At 32.3% G+C, this 24,788-nt stretch overlaps 2 protein-coding genes across 2 annotated transcripts in view; one reads left to right on the top strand and one right to left on the bottom strand.

Moving 5' to 3' along the window:
- The first annotated feature begins 91 nt into the window (after positions 1 to 91).
- LOC100645572 (threonylcarbamoyladenosine tRNA methylthiotransferase) lies at positions 92 to 5,738 on the top strand. The gene is made up of 3 exons (XM_048411591.1): positions 92 to 1,428; positions 1,776 to 2,239; positions 3,910 to 5,738. The coding sequence occupies exons 2-3, from the start codon at positions 1,842 to 1,844 to the stop codon at positions 5,132 to 5,134; spliced, it is 1,623 nt and encodes a 540-aa protein (XP_048267548.1). The 5' UTR covers positions 92 to 1,428; positions 1,776 to 1,841; the 3' UTR covers positions 5,135 to 5,738.
- A 991-nt stretch (positions 5,739 to 6,729) lies between these two features.
- The window catches only part of LOC100646633 (F-box only protein 43), a 55,055-nt gene continuing 36,996 nt past the window's right edge, over positions 6,730 to 24,788 (bottom strand). Inside the window, exon 2 of the mRNA XM_003400242.4 lies at positions 6,730 to 14,114. Within this exon, the coding sequence (XP_003400290.1) occupies positions 13,860 to 14,114 (255 nt within the window). The 3' untranslated portion in view covers positions 6,730 to 13,859. The remainder of the gene's footprint in view (positions 14,115 to 24,788) is intronic.

Raw genomic sequence — 24,788 nt, 5'->3', positions numbered from 1 at the left:
GACGCGTGCAAGTGTGTATCGATGAATATCTTAGAATAAATATATAAAAATAAATATATATATATATAGCTATTTTAATATTAATTCCAAGTGTAAATTTAGTATTCCTATAACATTATTTCGGCTATCAAGATCCACAATTCTCAACAGAACAAAATTGTTTCGATTTACTCTTTCGCGACTTCTCTCGATGCTCTTTGAACTGGAATTGATCAACTGGAATAGAGTCAAGCCGTAACGGTAAGAGACGCACAGATAAACGCGGATATTCGAACAAACAAAGACATATGAATTTTAACCTAACAGATATGTCTAAGAATCACTATGTTTTGAACAACTTTTTCCTATACACGTAACTGTCGGTCGTCCATAGTTTCCGAGATATCTGCAAAACGTTATCGATACCATAACAGTGAATTCTGCCCATAATTGTGCGTCCGCAACGGCGTATACGTTAATATTGGTTACCTCGGTTACCTTACAGCGGACGGATATAATGACAATGATCCAACCGAAACCTAGTTCTTATCTTTCGTTTATATAACATGTATAAACGAGAATTCAATATAAAGATTCGTGCACAACTACATATGCGAAGCTGTAAGAAATATCTATTCTATCGCGATTAAAAATGAATATCATCAATGTATTGGGTTTGGTTTCGAGTTAACGTTATCAATCCGCTTGCGCGAAGTAGTAACGGTCCTTCTATTTCATCGAATAATATCGATTATTCTTCCGCCTATCATTTGTATAATTAATTTGTTCTTATGTTACGCAAGCGTTGCCAGCCGCTTTGCGGTGGCAGGGTTGAACGCAATAACCCAAGGCCAAACGCAATATTTTCTTACAGCTTCGCATATGCAGTTGTGCACGGGGCATTTAAGCTCGCCCAATTCTCGTTTATACATACTACAAACAGAAGGTAAGAGATAGATTTGAGTTGATTTTGAGCGATCAATACTGACCCATAGGCTGTCACAGACGCAAAGTGTATTTGTGATTTTCGAAGAATAAAGTCAACTTCTTGCATTAAATACGTATTCAATTATGTAATAATAATTATATAATTATTTAAGAAGCTTAAATTTTCGTGAGTAAAAAGAAAAGGAAATGTAAGAAAATGTGAAGTTCGAACGCCTGGAACATCTCTGTCTCGACCGTGGGAAGGGCAGAGAAAGCGTCAACATTTGAGGCTGCCAAAAATTAGGTCCCTAGGTTTTGCGACTGCGTTGTCTAGTATATTCGAGTATACTTTGCGCAATCATCGATGATGTGGGCGAATGTCGAGACGAAACTACGCGAGTTCGGCATTTCCAAGTCTACAGAACATGCTGTAAACGTGACTAACCTCAACTCGCTTGTAATATTTTTTTTATAGTTTATTTATTGAATAATTCGGGATACCGCAAAAATTGATCTGCTACTGTGCGTACACGGTTTCGTTTACGATTATACGATATTCTCTTTTATACTCTATTTGTAATTTTATGTTACTATTTAGTTTCAATTCCAATCATTATAAACGGTGTAATCTTATTCCATGCTTTACCAATCGGTAACGCTGAGAATAATACAAAAGTACATCGTTAGATGTCATTAAGAAAACTTCCAGCATTCTCACGTGTTGACATAAAATTGTAAAATATAACCTATATGTATAATAGTTAGTAGATTTTCATGAAATGTATTCCTTTTTTATTCTATGAGTTGTTTTATTATTTATTTTATCATATTATTGGAACAATGAATAACATTTAAACAAACTAATCTAGATGTCAAATTATTAACGTGCCAGAATAACCTATAAAGATCTTGAATGACTCGATTCCTGTAAAAAAATGCTAGCTCCGTGTCAAGATATCATTGAAGATATAGAAGATTTAATATCATCGCAAGATATTACACCAAAGGAACGATATAATGCAAGGAAAAATGTTACTGTTCGTTCTAAACGTAAACAAGTAACTGAAGATGTACCAGAACCTCCTATTTTCGATAGTATTGTGCCAGGGACACAGACAATTTATACAAAGACATGGGGTTGTACTCATAATAATTCTGACAGTGAATATATGGCAGGTCAACTTGCTGCTTATGGTTACAAATTAACGGAAAATAAATATGAAGCAGATCTGTGGCTCTTAAACTCTTGTACAGTAAAAAATCCAGCAGAGGATCATTTCAGGAATGAAATCGAAGCTGGAAGAAAGATGGGAAAACATGTTGTAGTTGCCGGGTATGGAAACTTCTTTGTATCTAATGGACGTAGTTCTTTTTACCATATTGAAAAATTTATTTATTTTGACTACTTATTAGAAGGGTAATTATCAGTAAGTGAATGGGAAAAAATTAAAGTTATAATGAAACATAGCAAGAACAAAGTGGTTAACAAAGACTTTTGCATAGATTATAATTTTCTATATTACTTTTCACAAAGTATTAAATGTATATATATATATACGAATATTAAGTCTCATGTAATTGTGCGATAATTCTGTAGTTGAGCAAATCTACATTTGGAAAAGGAAAAAGGATTTTCTCTTTATCCAAGTATTTATTTCTTTCCAAGTTAGTTCACCTCATTATATATCCAGATCCACTAAATACCAATTGAACGATTCAGCACTGCTACACATTTTATCGAACAGAATTCTCTTCAAGCAAAAACTATATTCAAACGTCTAATAAAATTCTATTATTAGTATCTCATTTCTATAGCTAAATACAAATAGTAAATAATAATTCTTAATCAATAAGTAATATGAATTATGTTTCATATAATGTAATATAAAATATGACTAATTGAAACTGATAATTGAAATGTAATATATTTCATAAAATAAATTACATTTCATGTAAATATATATTACAACATAAGGGGAAATTCGAGGATTTATATTATTCTGCCAGATTAGTTTATTAGTTTCTTTCTTATCCATTTCTCAAATTGTGTTCTTAAAGCTAAATTTGAAATATGTTACTTATACTTGATACTGCTTAATCTACTATTATGAACTTTTGCAAATTACTATGAAAATATAAAAAACAAAGATTATTTTATATCAGTATCGGTAAGATTAAAAATATTTTATCCGTAGTTCCCTTTCACATGCAAGAAACTTAAAAGAGTTTAACAACTTCTTTACTTGTATACATATAATATTTTTCAATTGGTTGAAATATCTTAACATTAATGTAACATTTGGAAGTAAATCTATATATAGCTTAGGTAATAAAAATTTCAGGTAAATTAAAGGGGTTGTCAGCTTGTTCTTTTCTTCAAATTCACTGTCCTCTGTAATCAAAAATACAAGAAATTCATATGGTATTTCATACGCTAAATCTAACAATTCAATTATTGCCTAGTTCCATATTCGTTGATTATTTGCAATTAATTAAAATTAATATTTTAATTTTGTATGATTTATTTTTACATACATACATATATATATATATATATATATATAATATAAGATTATGTTTTACGTTAATAAAAATTAATAAAATATGACATATGTTTTAACGAGATAACATTAGAGCTGGGCAAATATAAAACTTTAAAGATAATTCAGTTAATCTAGATTAAAATTTATTATGACTACAAAATTTACTGACCAAAAGGCGAAAATCAATTTTCATATTATACTTTGTTTCGTTCAAATATACACAGAAACTAAGCACAAGGTAGCATAGGATTTCAAATCAAATAATCAAAAACAATCCTAATAAAACTTTATTCGCTGTTGATTTTTTCAGAATATGTTATTAATTATTAATGAATATAAATTAAAAATATATGTACATTTTTTATTTATGTATTGTTCTCCGGGACATTTGTTTAGAAACTAAATTTATATTCAGTTTAAAGACTCAAAAGAGCAAATAGTAAAAATAGATTGGTTTCAGATGCGTACCACAAGGTGCACCGAAGTCATCTTTCTTACAAGGATTAAGCATGATCGGCGTGCAACAAATCGATCGTGTGGTAGAAGTAGTCGAAGAAACTCTGAAAGGAAATACCGTTCGGTTCCTGCAACAGAAAAAGGAAGGTGGTAAAAAGATCGGCGGCGCCTCTTTAAGATTGCCTAAGATTCGTAGGAATCCACTGATCGAAATCATAGCTATAAATACTGGGTGTTTAAATCAATGTACTTACTGCAAAACAAAACATGCGAGAGGTGAACTGGGAAGTTATCCTCCGGATGAAATTGTTGAGCGTGCGATACAGGCGTTCGACGAAGGCGTCTGCGAGTTATGGTTAACCTCTGAAGACACAGGAACTTATGGTAGAGATATTGGCACGAGTTTGCCCGAATTACTGTGGACACTCGTGAAAGTGGTGCCCGATGGATGTAGGATTCGCGTTGGAATGACTAACCCACCATATATCCTGGAGCATCTGGAAGAGATGAGCAAAATTCTGAGCCATCCAAAAGTCTACAGTTTTCTTCACATTCCGGTGCAATCTGGAAGCGATCAGGTGTTAGCCGATATGAAGCGAGAGTATACCCGTGCCGATTTCGAGCGAGTTGTCAACTTTCTACGAGAACGTGTACCTGAGTTAACTATAGCGACGGATATCATTTGCGGTTTCCCAACAGAAACGGAACAAGATTTTGAAGAGACGATGAAACTTTGCGAAAAGTATAAGTTCCCGAGTTTGTTTGTCAATCAGTTTTTTCCCAGGCCGGGAACGCCGGCTGCTCGAATGACGAAAATACCTACGCAAATTGTGAAAAACAGAACCAAAAGGTTATCAGAATTTTTTCAATCTTATTCTCCGTATTTTGAGAGAATAGGACTCGTTCAAGATGTGCTAGTGACAGAAATATCCCATGATAGAAAGCACTACGTCGGACATAATAAATCTTATGAACAGGTTCTCCTACCGTTAAAGAAAGAATATTTAGGAAAAATAGTTACAGTAAAGATTGTAGAAACGACAAAATATTGTATGAAGGGGGAACCAATAATAGAAGGTACGTCCCCGGCGTTAAAACCATGTTTACCAAAAGGAGCTATATCAGGAATACCAATGGAAATGAAATCATCAAAATATAGAATAGGAGTTGCCCTGGCAATTCTTCTAGCAATCATTCTAAAGCTATTATGGAAGTTTTTTATGATTTAGCAAGTCCCTTGTTCTTAAATTCTTTAATCCGGAATCTATAAGAGAGATTGTTACTATTGATTCAGGCGTTAATACCAGGGACGGACTGGAACTTGAATTATTCTACCGGAAGATGACTGACTGACTGACTGACTGACTGGCTGGCTGGCTCTTCATTTTTAGTTCATTAGTTAAATTCTACGTAGGGCTGCGTCAAATCCCACAAATCCCTACCGATCCACCGGTAATTTTCCGAAACTACGCGATGCCACGTGGGTCAGTCCGCATCTAAAATTGATAGTTGTATCGACAAATCTGTTTAAGTTTTAGAAAATACACCAACAAATCTTTATATTAACAAACATTTTAAAACCAACAATTAAAATTTGTAATCTGTTGACTCCATAAGAAGCTAATGAATAAATAAATACTGCTTCTAGTCGTTAGTTTCCCATTGATTTGTACGGCATAGTAACATTTTGTGTATTACTGTATTACTACGTTACTATTTACAAATTGATCAAGAGCTGTCCGGTGCACCGTACATTTTATTGTAGATTTTCTACATTTTCCTATGTACATCATGATTCAACACAGTTCAAGTCCAATAAATCGAGGTAACGAAGCGCCGAGTCATTTTTTTAACCTTGAATCCGATACAAAATAATGCATCGATTCAAAAGATAGAGATATTTTCAACAACAATTTATCTACATAAAGTACATATGCACGTATGCATGTATATATGGAGTCGATGTTATGCATGTATATTCTCGTAATTTATTCTTTTTATTAGTTATAACATTTATATATAAGATTCACATATATCTGCAATTTACAATATAAAAGTATATTCATTATAGATGAATGTACATATTTTTGTCACGAATAAATACAAGCATTCGAAATATCCTATTTCATACGATCACTGATAAAATAAATAAATAATATTATTAAATGATGAATTAATAACAGTATAATAATAATAATGTGAATAAAAATAAACGAATAGGTATATCGTGATATTATCAGAAAACGTTGTTAATCTTTATCCTTGCAGCAAAAAATAGTTATACTATAAATTTTATACAATCTGTGTATATTTAATAAATTGATTTTTGTAATAAACTATCAGTTATCAATTCTTATTTTCACAGTAAAATAGATTTACGTTATAAAGTTCGATAGAATTTATTTTTAGTATGGCGATATTTTACATAAAAACTGTACTTAATTTTAACTTATTTTGTATAAATTTTACAATAAAATTTTTCTAATTTTCATCTTTGCATTGTCAAATAGTAACAGTAAGCTATGGCTCAAGTGTACAGCAGAGGTGTACCGAAATTCAATTGCATTGTAGCGAATTCTCGCTCGACGGGTAACGTGTATTTATCAAGAAATCGTGTTTACGATCACTTGCAATACTTGGAGTCGATGTTATATTTAAGATAAAAACAGTCGCGTCTGAATTTCCAACGAATTAAGAATGGCTTTGTTGTTGAATTCTACTTTGTAAAGGGTGTGTCTTTGGAAAAATGAAGAAAAAGGAGTGAAACTGTGGTATTTCAAGCGTTCCCTGAAATAAAATGCTTAACAGTGAAAAAAGTAAGAACTCTGATTTATAATTAATTGACTATATTTGAATTGACAAAATACAGGAACCGGCCCTGAGTGGGCTTACAAAATATTATTAGGACAACCCGAGTATACAAATTAATCTTCTAGTCGAACAATGATATCGAATATAATTTAACTTATTCTCAATGCATTCAGAACTATAATAGTAGAAAAAGAAAGAAGAAGGTATTGAGCGTTCCCAAGTTAATTTATCCTCGAGAAATCTTAAGTATAGAGAAGAGGAAGAGCATACATTATACTTATTAAAACAGTATGTTCGCTAAGGAAACATAAACCTCTTAATTTATTGCATTAACAATGCTCTTTTATTTGGTACCGTCCCTCCCGATGCTAACGTTTCGCATTTTAAAGTACTCTACATTATTATTATTATTCGAAAAATATTAACTTATTGTTACTAAACGTAAGTTTAAGCTTATTCTAAAACGAGTTATTATCAAGGTATTTCCTGAGTATTAAAATTCACAGGCAAAACTGTGTAATCCGCTAGAAACGATAAAAGAGATATTTGTAAAAATCCTTTTTGTTAAATTCAAAATTGGGATTTCCAAACAGCATTACAACAATCAGATTACTCTCGTCTTTTGCATAAGATATGAATTTCCGCTGCTTTATGTACAGCTTTATGTACAGCGACAGACTTAATTTTAAAAACAAGGCTTTTATGACATATGCTGCTGCGTATCAATATCATATTAATGTCTTGTAACATTTTAATATATTATCATATACATAAATATGAACAAAAAGAACGTTAGCATAACTCTTTTAACAAATACAATTTATTGTTGCACTTTCTAGCCTATTTCGTTAGATTATTTTCCCTTTAAATTGACATATTAATGAAATATCATGAAAAATAATCTCTTTTATCTTTCGTACTATGTATATGTAAAATGTAATGAACGATTTTTTAACATTAAAAGCTGGCACTTTAAATATTTTGGATCCTGGTAACGTCTAAACATACAACAGGACTAACCCAAAGACATACTCCCGTTTATAAACGAAATATTTCTTCAAATATTTGCGCGCGTATACAGTAACGAAAATTGGTAAATAAGAGAGCAGATGTTTGTCCTTTTGAAGGATGATTAAATCGAAAATCTTTTCTTATCAGTTTCGTATTTGAGATGTGAGAATCATTTCGATTAACTAATAAGTAATTTATTTATCGATATTTCCTATAAACTCGAGTTTTTGAGGATTTTAATGTACTTGGCACATTTTCATTTTACTCAACATGAGACTTTCCATACCTTTTATTCGCATCAATCCTCCAAAAAGTAATACGTATAGCGTAGTATGAATTAAATTAAGATTAACGACTGTGTGATTTGATCATTGTTTATCACTGACACGAAACAACACAAAAGTTAATGCGAAAAGAATAATGTAAAATTTATATACTATTTTTTTCTTTATTCGCAATATAGATCGGATAAATCGCTTAATCGCTAACCTTAGTTTAATTATACGTACCCACACACACACACGTGCGCGCACACGCACGCGCACACGCACGCGCACACACGCGCACACGCACGCGCACACACGCGCACACACACAAATTATATGACACGATATGATGATGATGATGATGATGATGATGATGATGATGATGATGATGATGATGATTATGTGTGTGGGTGTGTGTGTGGGTGTGTGTGTGGGTGTGTGTGTGTGTGTATATATATCTCATCTTCGAGGCACTATTTGCACAATACTAACAATAAGTAAGAATATACTACACTTCAGAAGGCCACATTTTATATATACATCGCACAACGATCGCTTTTCTCTGAGCTCTTATCGAACATGTAACCTTAAATTTACATATGCTACAATTGTTAGATATTTCTCTGGTATCTATACGTAAAATAGTAATCCTGCAGCCTCGTTCGCGAAAATTTTGGCATCCTTCTAGCTCGACCTCAAACGCACTGAACTTTACATCTTGTATCTTTTACCAATCGATTTCAACGGCTTTCGAGGCGACAGTACGCAAAATATTATGTAAATAATTATAAAATAGCATTTCCATTGCTCGACCTAGAACGCTACTAACAATATGTACAATACATTCGAACTTTTGATTAAGTCTTTGAGCGTATTAATGATCATCTAAAGATTAAAAACACTATGTACACTGGAATGGTATTGTCCTATATCACAGAAATGTCGTGCGTGCTCGCTGTACCCACGCTGTTTTAAAATGATCCGTCGTCGTTATCTTTGCTTAAGCTTTTATCCAAAGGAAATTACGATACTTAATTGAAGAGATGATACTTATGCCGCAAATTATCGGAGAAGTATTTAAAAAATAACGATCTTCCCCACTGAGTAATTCCCCAATTGCCTATGCAATGCCTTTTTTTCATATGATTGTCTTTCCATTTTTCTTCTCTTTATTACATGAACATATCATATACAGCGTAATAATACTAATGACCCATCTTATGTACTATATATGTATGTATCTCATCATCGTATCTCAATCTCGTTAAAAATGCAGATATTCGTATTAAACGATACACGTGCCTTTATATCGATTATATTTTTTTCTTTTTATATCTTAGAAATAGTGGTTTAAAGAATCAGAACCAAGTCATTACGGCATCGAAAGATATCGGGAGGCATATAGCGTATTGGAAATATCCAACAGAGAAAACACGTTTATAGGAATCTATGTATAGAAATGCTTCATTAGGTAAAATAATGATTTAAAAAAACTAAAGGTTTGTCATACATTAAATAGGACCATCGAGTGTCTAATAATTTGTTTTGCGGACGATAAACAATTAATTTTCCATATTTCCTTGATAAAATATTTGCCCCCTCAAGTATACTATGCTAATTTAGTCTCGATCTTATAGAACATTTCAACATCCGTGAAACAACACTGTTTTACTGAATCGAGGAATTAGAACAGAAACGATACTTTACTTTTCACTGTTTACTCTTACATTCGGTAAAAACCTTTGATGATACAACATGAAATGAATTTAAAACGGTAATACGACAAGCGACAATAAAATTTTTCTAAAATTGTCAATGAAATTAAAATTCCTTTGAAGAACATAACAAGTCGTCTGTATCGCGATTAAAAAATATTTACCATGAAGAATAAAAATATTTAATTTCAATTGATTATTAATCGATGTTAATAAAATTTTTAATAAATTAGCTATACACGCTTTGCTAATTAAAATAAAAGTTATGATATTTTTGCACACCACTAATTTTCTAAATTCACGGCATAAGTTTCAATGTACACATATTATTTGTTCTTGTAATAAATAAAATACATTTACATACATGGACAAAACGATACGGAACTAAATGCATATATGAAAATAACGAAACACAGGATCATTTTACGACATTTCATAGAAATTATTTGGATTTTTACTTAAAGAGTCATACTATAATAAATCTTTCTTTTTCTGTTTACAAAGTAGAGATTTCGTGATCGATATCGCAATACTCGTTTTATTAGTAATAAACTTAATATAAAATTTCATTTGGTTAACGTTAAGATCAATCAAAGATTTGACGACACGATATAACATATGGAATGAGATACGATTAAATGAAATCTTCATACATATCGGTATCAATTTCGGTAAAATAGTCTCTGTTCTTTATTCTTTTGACGGCCAATTGATCGTATAGAAAATAAATAAAATAGAGAAGATATCTTATTATAAATTATATATACATACATATATGTCATGGGTTCACAGAGATATCAGATTAAAAGAAATGTTCATTTCTTTTATCGGAAGAGAGCGATTAAAAACGAAATTTGTATATCGATCACGAAATTCAACCGAATACGAATATATTACTATGCGCTGGTTATTTACATGCAGTCTTTCGCGATCCAGCATACACCGGTACAAAAATAACGTTCGAACGAACAAAGAGAAGGGAACAAATATTAAATAAAATAAATTGACGTTTGATTCGAACATTAAAACGGACGTACAAAGAATCGATATGGCATACTACTAGAACACTACGAACAATGTAAAAAATAAAGTATGGCTCCCAAGAAGGGCGAAAAAAACGTTAAAAATAATTTAAAAAAGAAAAAAAGAAAAAAAAACATACGTTATGGCAATTCTTATGGCGTAAATTACATAATGGCACAAAAGTGTATCCTCGTTTTTTGTACCGGTTCGAACGTTGAAACCCTGAGCGCAATATTGACGAAAACTTCATTTAAAAGGAGATTGTACCCGCTGGAACTGAAGGAAATCAAACCTGAGATTCTAACAGTCGGAGTCAATTCCGATCAGTTTGCACTGCAAAATTGTTTTTGCGTCACAAGAAGAATCATACATACCGCATATACATATACATATGCATTGCCGGTTTATCGGTCGCAGCGGGAATCGATATTGTCATCGGTCTGTCTCACTCGCTCGATATTTAAACTGACTCTATTCGCAGCACAGAGAGCAAAAAAAAAAAAAAAGAGAGAAAGAAAAAAAAGAAAAGAAAAGACTTGATTACTTGGTGATCACTTGTCTGCGTATGTACGCGAATGTACGTTAGTACGGATTGAGAGAGACCCGACACAGCGCGTCGTTCGACCGTCCGCGCTCAAACACGATTGAGTAGTTTACAGTCAACTAGCGGATAAAGCCGAATTTATACCGTTTTACTGTGGATAATCCCTGCAAACGAAGCGAGGATAAAAGCGATGTTGCTCTTTTTTCTTCTTCTTACCCCTCCCCCCCCCCTTGAAGAACCATCCGTTTTTCTCGAAAATCATCCACAATGAAACAGAATCATCCACAAATTATCGACTTCACTTGCTAGTTGACCGCAAACTATTCAATCCCGTCTGAACCAACCTTTAATTTTTGTTCAAAAAAATTCCATGAATTCCAGATATGGTAAATTACAATCGATAAAGGATCAAAGGTAACTCTCCATCATCGAGAAGATTTCGTCATTACCGCTCCTCTTTATCCCCCGATACTTGACTCATACAACTTGTTATCTTACTATTCCTATAGCTACATACATACTTCAATAATACTTTTTGAGCGACCCTTTTTACGAGTCATGGCAATCCCTTTTTGACCTCGTATTTTATAAGACTAGCAGCAATACGTACACACGCGAGATAAAACATTTCCATGTTCTCTTTGGAGAGAGAATCGCATCTTAGGAGGAGAGCAAGCGATAAGAGAGAAAGAACGTGCGCATCGAGGGATTACGATTCGACGAACAGTAAGGTAAGACGGGATTAAATTGCGCAAGATACATTTTACTAAAAATTAGTCAACAATTTCCGGCTACTATATATCGCTCTGCAACTTAGCCAGGGATAAAGTTTAAGAAACTAGAAACGCTTTTTTTCCTGCCTGACGAACGTGTTTAAATGTTCTCAATTTATCTAATAACATTACTACGATAAAAGCATTGACAAACATCGAGAGACAAAGAAATAATTTAATCAATTGAGATGCTTGTCGAGTCTTTTCGTGGACAACGCGTTGTACTCTCTTAACGGATTATTGTTCGCAATAAAAGCATAAAAACATAGATATATTTGGTCAAGGTATTAAAATCAAAATAACCCCGTCCCCTTTCATCGAGTCGATAAATATTTAAAAACAAGACACGAACAAATTCAGTTTCATTCCGGCAACATTTAGCGGCACCGTTTCATTTTATTACGATTCAGCGGTTGGCCACATCCTTCTTTCGGCGATCTACTTTAATTGGCGTTCTTACCTTGATTCGGTTATATTCTTTTTGTTAGCGATGCGTCACGAATGAAACTCTGCAGACTACGGCGAAGGGGGCAGAGAAAACGCACAACCAGTTAATTAATAAGGCAAACGATTCGTAGGAAAGTCAAAAGCTGGTATATCCGCGTTCTAGAGAAGACGCGCTGCACTATATTTCGGCGGTTATCGTGTCACGAAAGAGCGTTTGCGTAAATAGAAAAAATCAGTCGGACGAAAAGAGTGCAACTTGGTTTCTAACCAACCGTCTTCTCTTTACTGGCTTCATTAAGTCGCGACACACGATGCCTTTAACCGAGTAAAAAGTGGTCGACGCGAAGCGTCGGCTCATGCCCTTAAAAGTTTTACGACTCGGTTCTTATATTCTTTCCTCGTATGTATTTTCTTTTTTCTCTCTTTCTGTATTTCTTATCCGTATTGTTAATCGACGATCCACGGTCCCGTCTCTCTTCTCCGCCTCACCAAGCAAAACATTCAGGGATACGTCGAATCTCCTCTTCGACTCAATTATGTAATTTAAGAGCCACGTAAAAGTCGAGTTAATCGCGCAGCAGCTAAAACTCAATCACATCGCGAATTTATGATTCTTAAACAGGTGATATTCAATTTGCAGAGTTTGAATTTAACAACGTCGTGAGACCGCGTTTTAAAATTTCATAGACTTCCCACTAACTCACCGCGGAATCAATAACAATCCAAAAGGCGTGTCTTATGTGGCTTTTACGTCGATGGACTGCTGTTTAGTAACCAAGAGTTCGCTAGCTCTTGCTCTCTCCTCCATTTGCTTGCCCGATTAAACGAATATCGCAAGTGGTTCGGAAGCGAGAAAAGTTATAAAAGGGGAATAATTTGAATCGCCATCCCTCTGATTTATAAAAATATAGTGTGACGATTATTTGTGCGTATCTGTCTGTGTGTGTGTGTGTGTGTGTGTGTGTGTCCATAATATACTACCATTAATATCCCATCTTTTTTTACGATTCACAAATCACAAGTTACAAGTTTCTTTAAAATTTCGTAAAATGTAAAATACGGATAAGTTTCACACGTTTTAGACGCACAATTTAATCGATCCTTTCTTTCGGTTGCGAACCACTTAGATTTTTAAAATACTACGTGTCACAGCAGTTAAATAATCCCCAAGTATAATATTCCTCGCAATTCTCGACACGCGCGCGCTCGCACTGTGCAACAAGATTATAATTTAATTTTCGTCGAAAGATGCGTTATGATTTCTTTTTCTTCTTCTTCTTCTTCTTTTTTTTTTTTTTCTTTTTGGATGAAATTCATTTAATAAGACACTCCCGACGATCGACGACGTTTTCCAACGAAAGCGCTCATAATCTCCTGAGGTTTCGTTTACTCTGTCTCGAGCCAATGATCAGCCGCCGTTTATTCCTCTTGGTCGGTGTGGCTAATAGCGGTGTTTTACAAGGACCAGTGTGTGGCCTCGATGAACAGAAGGTGCAAAATTCCATGGAGCAACCTTGCCTCGAACATGTTCCCACGTTTTTCTCGCCGTCCACGTGGCAGGGAAATGAACACCTCGGGCAAGGTAACAAATGTTCCCAGGGTGCGAGTGTACGACTAGCCTGTTAACAAAGATATAACAATAATTATTAAAATTATTCTTAATTTATAATCATATCATTATATTAGTTTACATTTACAATTATAAATATCAGGTTTTTCTTATATGTACATTTGTATATTCTCGTTCCATATGTAGGTATATTCGAGAATTCAATTCTTCGTAAGTATCTCTTTTCTTTCTAATTTATTTATTCCGGAAGTAACCGTAGAATTTTAAATAGTACGACGTTATTTGTAAAAATTCTGTATTCACTGATATCGATACGTTTAATAGCGTAACAAATTTTTAACAATTCCTTATATATAGAATAAAGAGGCACGTAGCATGCATCAAGTATGAAAAATCTTCTAGAGGCAATACATTACTATACTGGTGAAGATGGGAAAAGTATGAAATATAATATGTAATATCAAGAAACGTTACGCGTTATTCGGAAATTATAAAATAGAAAATGTGTCTACATACATACATACATACATACATACATACATACATACATGTGCATGATACATATATGTATTTTCTGTAGGTAAGTTTCGTATTACAAACAACGATAAGATCACGGATGGTAACACACATAGATTACCAAAGAACTATGAAAGTAGTAGATTCATACTTTATCGACAGTGGTCGGTAGAATAATGATACGACGCTAAGAGTAAGTATTTTCAAATATGTATATACGTGTAGAAGGGTAATTTCAACTTATCAGATAACATTTAGAACAAAAAGTACGTTATCGATACTAGGAATATCGTCAACGTTAAAATTCTCCTCATAAAATGCTGTTATATAAGTATATTTATAGAAAATTGTATTAATGCGTTTAACGAACAAAATATGATGATATTAAAGAAACATTAAACACTTAGTTTTCGTTAATCAAAGAAACCTTTCTCAATTTCTTTAATGAAATATATCGAAAGAAAGTGGTAAACATTCGGCAGCAAATATTCTAGTATTGCTTGGCTTCAAAAGTTGTACAAAATTCTTTATTTTCGTTTGACACCAAAACATGTTAAAAGAAATAATATAAATAATAAGAAAGAAAGTATGCTAATTTACCTAGCGTGATAGAAACAGATTTCATGCAATTTCAATAAAAATAGGCTTGCACCATGGCGGATGAAAAATATATTTTCATCGTTATTTATTGTCGTTAAAACCAACGGATGTTACATTTCAGTAAAAGAAAAAAAAAAAAAATAAATAAAAGTGGTTAATGGTCCAAGTGTGAAAAAGATCCATTAGTCTCGTCCTATATGTATTATCTCAAGTGTCTCTTATCTAGTTTTAGATAATGTAGTTGGTATTTCCTATTTACTTAATTGCCAAAAATGTAAAGTAATTAGAGGAAAAGACAGAGTTGTCAGGTTCTAGCTCCTTTCGTCTGGAACACTAATTAATCGGTATAGTTACGTCAGGTTGCACCTGTTCGCGTCAGGATGACATATTGCAATAACGCAAAGTGAAAGGAGCGCTGAACTGTATCCTAACACGAAGACTACAAGAAGACTCTTAGACTCTTCCACGTGTGCATTTTCACAAGCTGTCACAGCACGAAGGAGAGCGACAACTTCTAAATTTCAATATACAAAATAAACAGTGCATCAACGACTGTACTTTTATGGGAAATTTCGATAAAGATTCTTAATCCGAATCATTTTTTCACTCACTTACAACAGTTTTTTCCTTTAGATATTCCTTTATATACATATAGAAAATATAATAAAATTCCGAGTATTGTATTTTATTGTATTGAGATATAAATTTTACCAGTATTTACTTCTTTCCTTGACAAAAGCTTCTGCTATAATTCTTTAGTATAAATATGGAAATAATGAAATCAGGAGAATTGATATTTACGGAAAGAAGACCGAATACTTCAAATTATCCATTATAGTACGAAAATGGTTAAGATTACGAATAATCTGCTTCGATGTATCAATGTTAATCCAAAAGAATTATAACGATCATAAAGCTTATGAACGATAAAAAAAAAAAAACAAGTAGAAAAGCAATGACATTTTTACGAGCGAGGAGCCATTCATGATAAACGAGCACATGGATTGCATGCGTTTACAATTCAGCATAGCGTCACGTTACGAACACAACAAACAGCGTTGTCAAAGCGAGCTACCGAGCATCTGTCGTGCATTGCTAATTAGCGCGGCAGAAAATGCGTGAGAAAATTTAAGCAATCGAGTATGCGAGAACAAAATCGAAGGTTATCAAACGAACATCTTATGTTCCCTTCTCTTCGATGCAATGAACCATAAAACATCGCACGTTTACAACTAACAATAAATGTGAGCTATTCGAATGTGCCTGCCTAGCAACCAAGCGGATTCCGAGCAGTCTGGACGAATCCGAAACTACGTAACATCAAAACGGTGGCGCTAGAATTTCTGGCGGGAAAGAAGTGGACCACGAAAGTTAGGACACAGATCACCATATGTAAGTATGCATGCGATGTTATCTCCTCCTTATTTCGTTACCAGACCAAAAGCTCCCAATACACATGAATGAATTATATTACATCAATGAATCGTTTACTTCCCTAACCGTTATTTTATTTGTAACTTACAAATAATTCGTACGATATCTTATTTATAGCTTATAAATTGAGAAATTTTCAAAAAACATCACGTTCAAAATTTCGTGACAATATTATATGAAAATGCCAATGATACTAAAATTTAAATAAATTGTTTGAATCGCTTAGTTAAGTATAGGTGTATTGTTACATATGTTATAGAATAATCTAGATTCGTTGCTTCTAATTCGAATATCTATACGCAATATCTAATATATAATACTCAAAACTTATTATTACCTATTGTTATTTATTAAATTATGAATTATTAAAAAATGAATTATTAAAAAGTTATGAAGAAATGAAATTTAAAATATCAAATTATTTTCGAAATGAGAATAATAAATTACGATTATATTATTTTATATATGCACGTTACTATACTAGTATCAGACCATTTTATTTATAATAATTATTACTCGTTAAATTTTATTCAGATTAGAGGAAATGATTATTTCGACTTTTTCTCTTTATAAGTAAAGGAAAACTTTAGATCCACGTCTGAAAAGTCGCACAAAAGTCTACAAAGTACGTATCTTCTTTTTATCGAAAGTCTACATTTAACAAAAACAATCTTTTTGAATGTGTATCGTGAAGAAACTGTTGGTGGACGACACCATTGTAAAATATGGGAGAAACTAATTGGAGGATACGGTTTCTACGGAAAGGATCGTACGAGTTTAAAATTTGAAAGCGTGGTAATATTTTCTCCCATCACAGGCGGGCGGTAGAAACGTCTACTGGCTGTGGCAGTTGGGTTCGAAATGTAGAAAATGACGGTAGGGTTTCTCTACGCTCTACACTCTACTACAAGCCCTTTCCTCACAATATAGCAGCCAGCTGGCGCAACAATGTGTAGTGTGTATCTACGAAAAGTGATGTCGTAACGCAACGGACCCTAAATATCCCCCAGTGTAGACCGTACGCACTTCCTGCAACCCAAACGAAGTATACTTCTCCGAGAGCAATAGCGTAGACTGTTGTAGAATGTAGGGAATGATTACAGTGGAACTTTGTATACTTAATTACACAAAATTGAGCGTACTCTTACATATGTATGCAGAACGTGACAATTACCAGGAATTTAGATGATGATCACGCAAGACAAATAAGATCAGTCCACCTTTTTTTCATTTTCGAACTCTTGTGTCATTTCGTGATAAAAGTATTTTTATTATTATAAATCAGCGAAAGGAGGGAATAACCTCGTATAATCATACATTCGAATTTCTTTTTCTCCTTTTAAAAATAGGCGATATATTTACAATATGTTTTAATATTAATCTACGAATAACCAACATTAATATATATCTATAAGTTGTAACTAATAACTGTATCGATATTTGTTAAGCGGATGTCGAGAGGATGGCAGAAATATATTATATATATATATATATATATATATTTAATCATACGGACAGATAGTTTTCAAGTCGCTCCTTTGTAAAGTGCGGAAAATCTAATATCAAACTTTTTCTTACTTGCGGGCTTCAACTAAATGTACGTATGTAATTACCAACGTTCGGGCGTGAGGAATGTTTAACGTTTGAATCGCTATACATATATCATAAAATATTCATATAAGATAAAATAATTTCACATGTTACACAGTGTGATCAATAATGAGTTAGATATTAACGCGAAACTCGCTTTCCTATTTTTATGTATAGATATATTTTATTGACATTAATTAATCCCTTAAAGTCTATATCCGTCTTCATGACAATATCTCTTCATAAATACCATAAATACAAAAAGGATGTTTGTGTTTTTCTAAAAATGTAATTTCCGATACAATTTTATGAACGCTGATATAACAAAGTAATGAGAAACAAGTTTTATTTTGACACACTTTCTTAAAATTTGGCCAACTCTTAGGAAGTTAATTCTCGAATTTCTATGCTTCAGCCTTACTATTCTACTATTTTACCAAATAAAGAGAATTTGTAATGTTTTAAGAAGATGTTTAACATATTTTAACACATTTTGCCCAAAGAGGAAATATCTTTTAACGTTAGAAATATATAAATAATTAAGTCGAAAGTGGGAAAACGTGGCAGGCTTAACAACTGTCCCTACAGTCCTAATACATTCTGATACTTATCCGTTAGAATATTTGAAATATAACGTTGAAATGTTCTAATATATCGGTGTAAACTTCTCGAAGGGAGATAAATCTTACCAGTGAGAACAGTTATACATAACACGACCGACCGAACCGAAAAATCTTCGTTCTACCGCGTAGATAGCGATGGAAAAAAAGGGCATGTGGGAATAGACCCACACAATGTTACACAGTACCGCCCTGAAACTTCATGGAACGAAGATAAAAAATTCTTGACTACGCAGGCATCGCGCCGCGCCGCGCCAGCACAATGTTGAAACGAAGATCAAGCATGTCATTGTATTCGATCACAACTGTTTGTGTTAGTTTTTCTTCGAAAATCATGATGTATCGAATATATTCTTGAGGTTAGGACTAGACTGCCCGTTCAACTTCCCAGCGATAAAGTAGCTAATAAAGTACAGTAAACTCAATAAGAAGTTTAACAGAATGTAACGATACAACGTAGGAAAGTAGAGAAAATTCTAGATGCAGCGGACGACAAATTCTACGCTTCCGGAATAAATATCATCACGAATGATTATGACGAACAAATTTTTCTCTATGCTATTTCTAGCGTTTACGTTTTTTTCATTATAGAATAGATACGCGTTATTGTTGAGTTGTATTAAATTTAAAGAAAATTAGCTTTTGTGTTTAATTTTTTTTTTTTGTTTTTCGATATTGTCAAGTAAAAAACTATATGTATGTGCATAATAATAAAATAATTAACAAAATAAAATAAAAGACGCAACATGAATCTCATTTAATAGTTAAACAGTGTTATCTCTTTATGTTAAATAATAAAAAAATATCTAAATATACTGAATAACTTAAAACCTCTTATGTAAGAGGTTTATTTATTATATAAAGAAATACGATGAAAATTTTAAGAAAATTTTAGTGAAATTTTAGTGAAAAAGTGTGAAAGCATTGCGTTTTACATCTACTAAATTTGTTACAGGTTTCTATCGTGTTCTAAAATGTGAAACGTTCCATTAACGTTCGTTAATTCATTATTTCAAACGTATCTTACACTAGATACGTTACATATAATTAATAAAGTTATTAAAATTTCTAGTTTCTTTTACAAAAATTATTCAAATTTTATATTTTGACGTTTTGTTAGTTTGGTCTTGGATATCTGTAAAACAGAACAGATATATGAAAAATTGAATAGAATAGTTGGTAATTAAACTAATATGCTAATCTCTCAATGGTTTCCACTTGGTCGTTGACCGCGATAATTAATTAGTCATGAGATAATTTCAAGCGCTGCGTTAAACCGTTTAAAACCGGAACCTTTATATCTTGATAAATTCTACACATATTAAATGAAATTGGCGGCACTCTCACGCTTAAAACAATAATAGTGTGACACATTTTTGAAAACTAGCTATGCTATATTATTACCACAATTAATTTGCAAACCATTTAATTGAAAATGCTAAAATAGTTTCGATAAGAAAAACAAGATAATATTTTGAAATTTGTATAACAATTTTGTATAAGAATACCAAATGTTTTACCAAGTTCTCCTTAAATCAAAAAGTATTCATCGAATTAAATAAAGAATTATTTTGCACTTGTAATAGTCAAGAGAAATAATAACATGTACATATACAATACCCGATACATACATACATACATACATACATACATACATGTATGCATACATACATACATACATACATACATACATACATACATACATACATACATACATACATGCATACATGCATGCATACATACATACATACATACATACATGTATGCATACATATATATACAGTATAACGAATATATACGTACGAACTAAAGTGTTCATTTTCAATCGCTATCGCTTTACGATGGGATGTTATTTTTTATGATAAAAATAATATTTCAAAAGTATCGAAATTATTAACGATAGAACAATTAAATATATACACTGTAAAATAGCAAATTATTAATTGTCCTGCTTTCAATTTCAATAGTCAATTCAGCCCGTCCCCCTCCCGCCGCCCCTTTTGATTCTGTTATCGCTTCGCTATCAATTCCTAAAGAATTATAGAATCGATTATTATAATAATAGAGATGTCAAGATAAAATCTCAAAGATTGTAGAATTAATGTAGGAGAACGAGTGAAAAATGTAAGAATAGATATTAATGTTTCGGATAGGCAAACAATCGGATAGCAGTTTTGATAAACGAGACCAATTCTTATGCTAATGGTTCTGTCACGAATGTGGTCGAAAAATCTTAAACAAATTAATAATACGCGACAAACGATATAATTTTATTTGAAACATTTAATGATCAAGCAGCCACATATCTTTTTAGCAAGATAAGACTTTGAAAAATATTAGTTTGCTTCTGATTTTATGAAATATTTATAATTTCACCGGGAAATTTTGTTATATTTCTAACGTCTATGTTATATTACACAATTACGATGTATTGTTGTTAATATTTATTGTACCTCTTATGTTGCTATTCCTATATTAGATATGTATTTCGCGCGTGTGTAACTATAATTATACGAAATTTAATTTTTGAATGTAACACGTACTGTAAAATTTATAATATAGTTATTGCAGCACACTATCGTTTGAATCCACGGTGAAACGAGTAAAAATAAGTATTTTCTCAATGTGACGTTTTTGCATCGATACCCACGACGATATCTAGATTTCAACTGGTTTTAGAAGACATCTCGGCAATTATCAAAAAAACCTTTTTCGATGAATTTAGAAATCTACTACCTGCAGATTGGCATAACCGGGACTTTCAAAATTTCAGACCACTTATCTCAGTTTTTTCGCCTATCACGTTGAATTAAGGTGTATACACCGGTAATTCAATATCCCCGTTAAACGTGCTAGGAGCGTATCGAGTTTCGGGCTCTGATTCGGTCATCGAATTAGATCCCGGTTCAGTTAATCCTAGCGACCAGCACGCAGGTTTCCTCGTTTACGGTTGTTCAGGTTCTACCTTCTCTTTGTCACCTACCGTCCCTAAATTCGAACAAATCACGATCTTTATCTCACCCTTCACGCTGCCGTTCCGAATTTCGCACCAACAGAAACAATTTTCGTCGTCTGTTTGAGATTCAAGGTTAATACATGAATATTCGAATATTTGAATGAACTTTCTATAAAAACTATAGCGTGCGTAGTGATTTTATTTGATGTGCAATCTTTCTCTGCACTAAAAAATTTAATATTAGATAATTTTAAAATGATACAAATATTTTTGTTATATCTAAAAAGATTTAAATTCCGTCAATAACAAAATAATGCTAATATCATGTTATGCATACTAATTCAAATATCTACCAAAAAGATAGAACCTCGACATTTATTTTTTTCATTAAATATTACAGCGAATATTGTACTTTGAGTATTTTATATATTCTTTTGTATTATATCTCATGAATTCTGTGAATTTTAATATCTTTAAATATCCCATAAATGCCTATCAAACGTTAATATCAAAAGTAATTATAAAATACACACACACACACACACACACACACATGTATATACCAAATTTGACAGAATTTTAACAAAAAGAGTTACCTTCACTTTTGCATTATATTTAGATCCCTTTACAACCGATAATATTACAAGCAGAAACTTGGTCTTTATCTCATATAGCTTGTTAGTCAACTATCGTTTCACATTTAATCGGTTTATTTAATGCAGTAAAATTCCAGATAAAATTTTCAAATCGATAACGTATATCAACATAACTTCTTAATTGATCGACATGTATATGAAATTTCGGCAAATTCTGATGAATCGTGTTTCAGAGAACATGAACGCTGTTCGCGTTGTAATTAAATTGTTTAATTAATATTGGGCTAATCGAATTAATATTCGAATATTGAACGAAGCGTTCAAAAATTTATTCAAAAGGTAAATTAAAGTATTAAATCAGCCTTGTCTTAGTCATCGAGGAAAGGAAATGCAGAAGAGAAGGTATTAAATCTGCAATGCAAACACCTTCGATAACTTAAGACTTGACTTAACTTGAGATATAGCTGCCTTCGGATATAGGTACCGCCTACCAGATGTTTCCTGGGCCTTCAAAAGAATACTTTTTCCCAGTGAAAAAAAATACTGAGACCCTCGATCGTTGTGTGATTACATTTCTCAACAACTTGACAAATATTAAATGATTTCAAGAAAGATACTATATGTCGTGTGATTAGTCCCTTTATAGATTGACGCGTAAAATATAAAGGACAAATTTATTTTTCCTACTGAAATCATATATTTTTCCCAGTAAATTCATTAATCAATTTAGCTTGACATTCCTTGTAAAAGATTATTAAGCCATTTACACCAAAAGATCATTAGTTTAAAAGATATTCTAATTAAAGGTTGGATTAAAATGTGTTAATGGCATAGCAACAGCAAATTATATTTTCCCGAACGCTATACAAATACGATATATTTTCTAGCAAATAATACTATAATATTTACCTACAAATAAGCTTTTGTAAAATAATACTTGTAAAAAAATTTCAACATTATATGCCATAACCGATATAATTTTCATCAGAATATTGAAATGTAATAACAAAGTTTATAAATTTTCAAACAGATTGCTGTTATCTATTTGGTTGGCAACTAAGCAATTGCGAACTCAATAATACAGTAGTGGTATTTGATATAGGTATCGATAAATTATGCAGAAGTATTTAATAGATCTAATTATCTTCATCGAAACTAATATTCAATAAACGTAATTAAATTTCTACTTCTTATTCTGCATTTCTTTGTTTAAATATATATATTTTTCATAATAACTTTGTATTTTAACTCTTTATACTGTTGGAAAGTTTCTAGTTGAATATGTAGGCGGTACATATGCATTCTACCGATCATCCGATGGCAGAGAGCCGGCTTGTTATGTTTCATTACCCCTGAAAATAATCGGCAATAGACATACAATACAGGTACCTTGACCTCGTCCTTCACGATATATGCTTTACTGCCGCTCCGCCACTCTCTCTCTCTCTCTCTCTCTCTCTCTCTCTCTCTCTCTCTCTTATCGTTTATAATTAATTAATCGATTCATCTAGATACCAAAGGCGTCAAGGTCGCTCAAAGGAACCCTCAGTGTCAATGAGTGATGACCGTTTAACGAGTCTTCAAATAGAACGTCGACGCGTATATATATATATATATATATATATATATGTATGTATGTATACGCGTAACATTCCAAATAACGTTGAAGAATTTACAAATTTGCGGAGAATCACCAGGTCTTGCATCGTTATTATAATTTTGCTCGATTTTTAAAAAAGGCGATAACCTTGATCGCTCTAAAAAATAGTATATATTATACCTACTAATACGTACAGTTTTTTAAAAATTGTCTACGTTTTTTAAATTTTATTACAAATGTTTATTATATATACGATAGTTATTACTATACGATATAAGGTAATGATTATTATTAATCACATATCTTATGTATGAAGCAAAGATTGCACTAGGCTTTAGATCTCACTACCAAAATAAACACTAATAGTAATAATAATAATAATTGTTGTTGTTAATAATAATTACAATTTTGACTAATAGATACCGAAAGTAATTTGAAAGTCGTATAAAAAATTTAATGCATCCGAGAAACATTAAAAAAAGAATTGCGTCAGAAATGGGTTATATATATTGCGATATCCCATTTGTGATTTCTCCAAACGTCTGCATATCTTTACTATCCTTAGACTTAGAAGCATTCATAAACTTCTTATACTAAATTAAAGCAGATTCTTTAATTTAAAATTTCGTAAATCAACGTTCAAAAAGAAAATTAAAACCCCATCAGTTTAATGAAAAACAGATTAATAGGCGGATCACCTATCAATCCTAATGAATTATACATACATACGTTCTGATTCCCGCCGAAAGTGACGGACGAAATTTAAGAGATTGTCTCGAGGTCGCGTTGAGCGGGTCATTCGAAACAGGCG

This window comes from Bombus terrestris, chromosome 13 (genome assembly GCF_910591885.1).
Source record: "Bombus terrestris chromosome 13, iyBomTerr1.2, whole genome shotgun sequence".
Taxonomy (NCBI): Eukaryota; Metazoa; Arthropoda; class Insecta; order Hymenoptera; family Apidae; genus Bombus; species Bombus terrestris.
The sequence above is the reverse complement of the archived record's forward strand: the minus strand, read 5'-3'. Positions and strand labels throughout refer to the sequence as shown.

Coding starts and splice junctions, on each gene's coding strand:
- LOC100645572 (XM_048411591.1), top strand. CDS start 1,842: ATGCTAGCTCCGTGTCAAGATATCATTGAAGATATAGAAGATTTAATA. Junction 2,240..3,909: donor AAACATGTTGTAGTTGCCGG/GTATGGAAACTT, acceptor GATTGGTTTCAG/ATGCGTACCACAAGGTGCAC.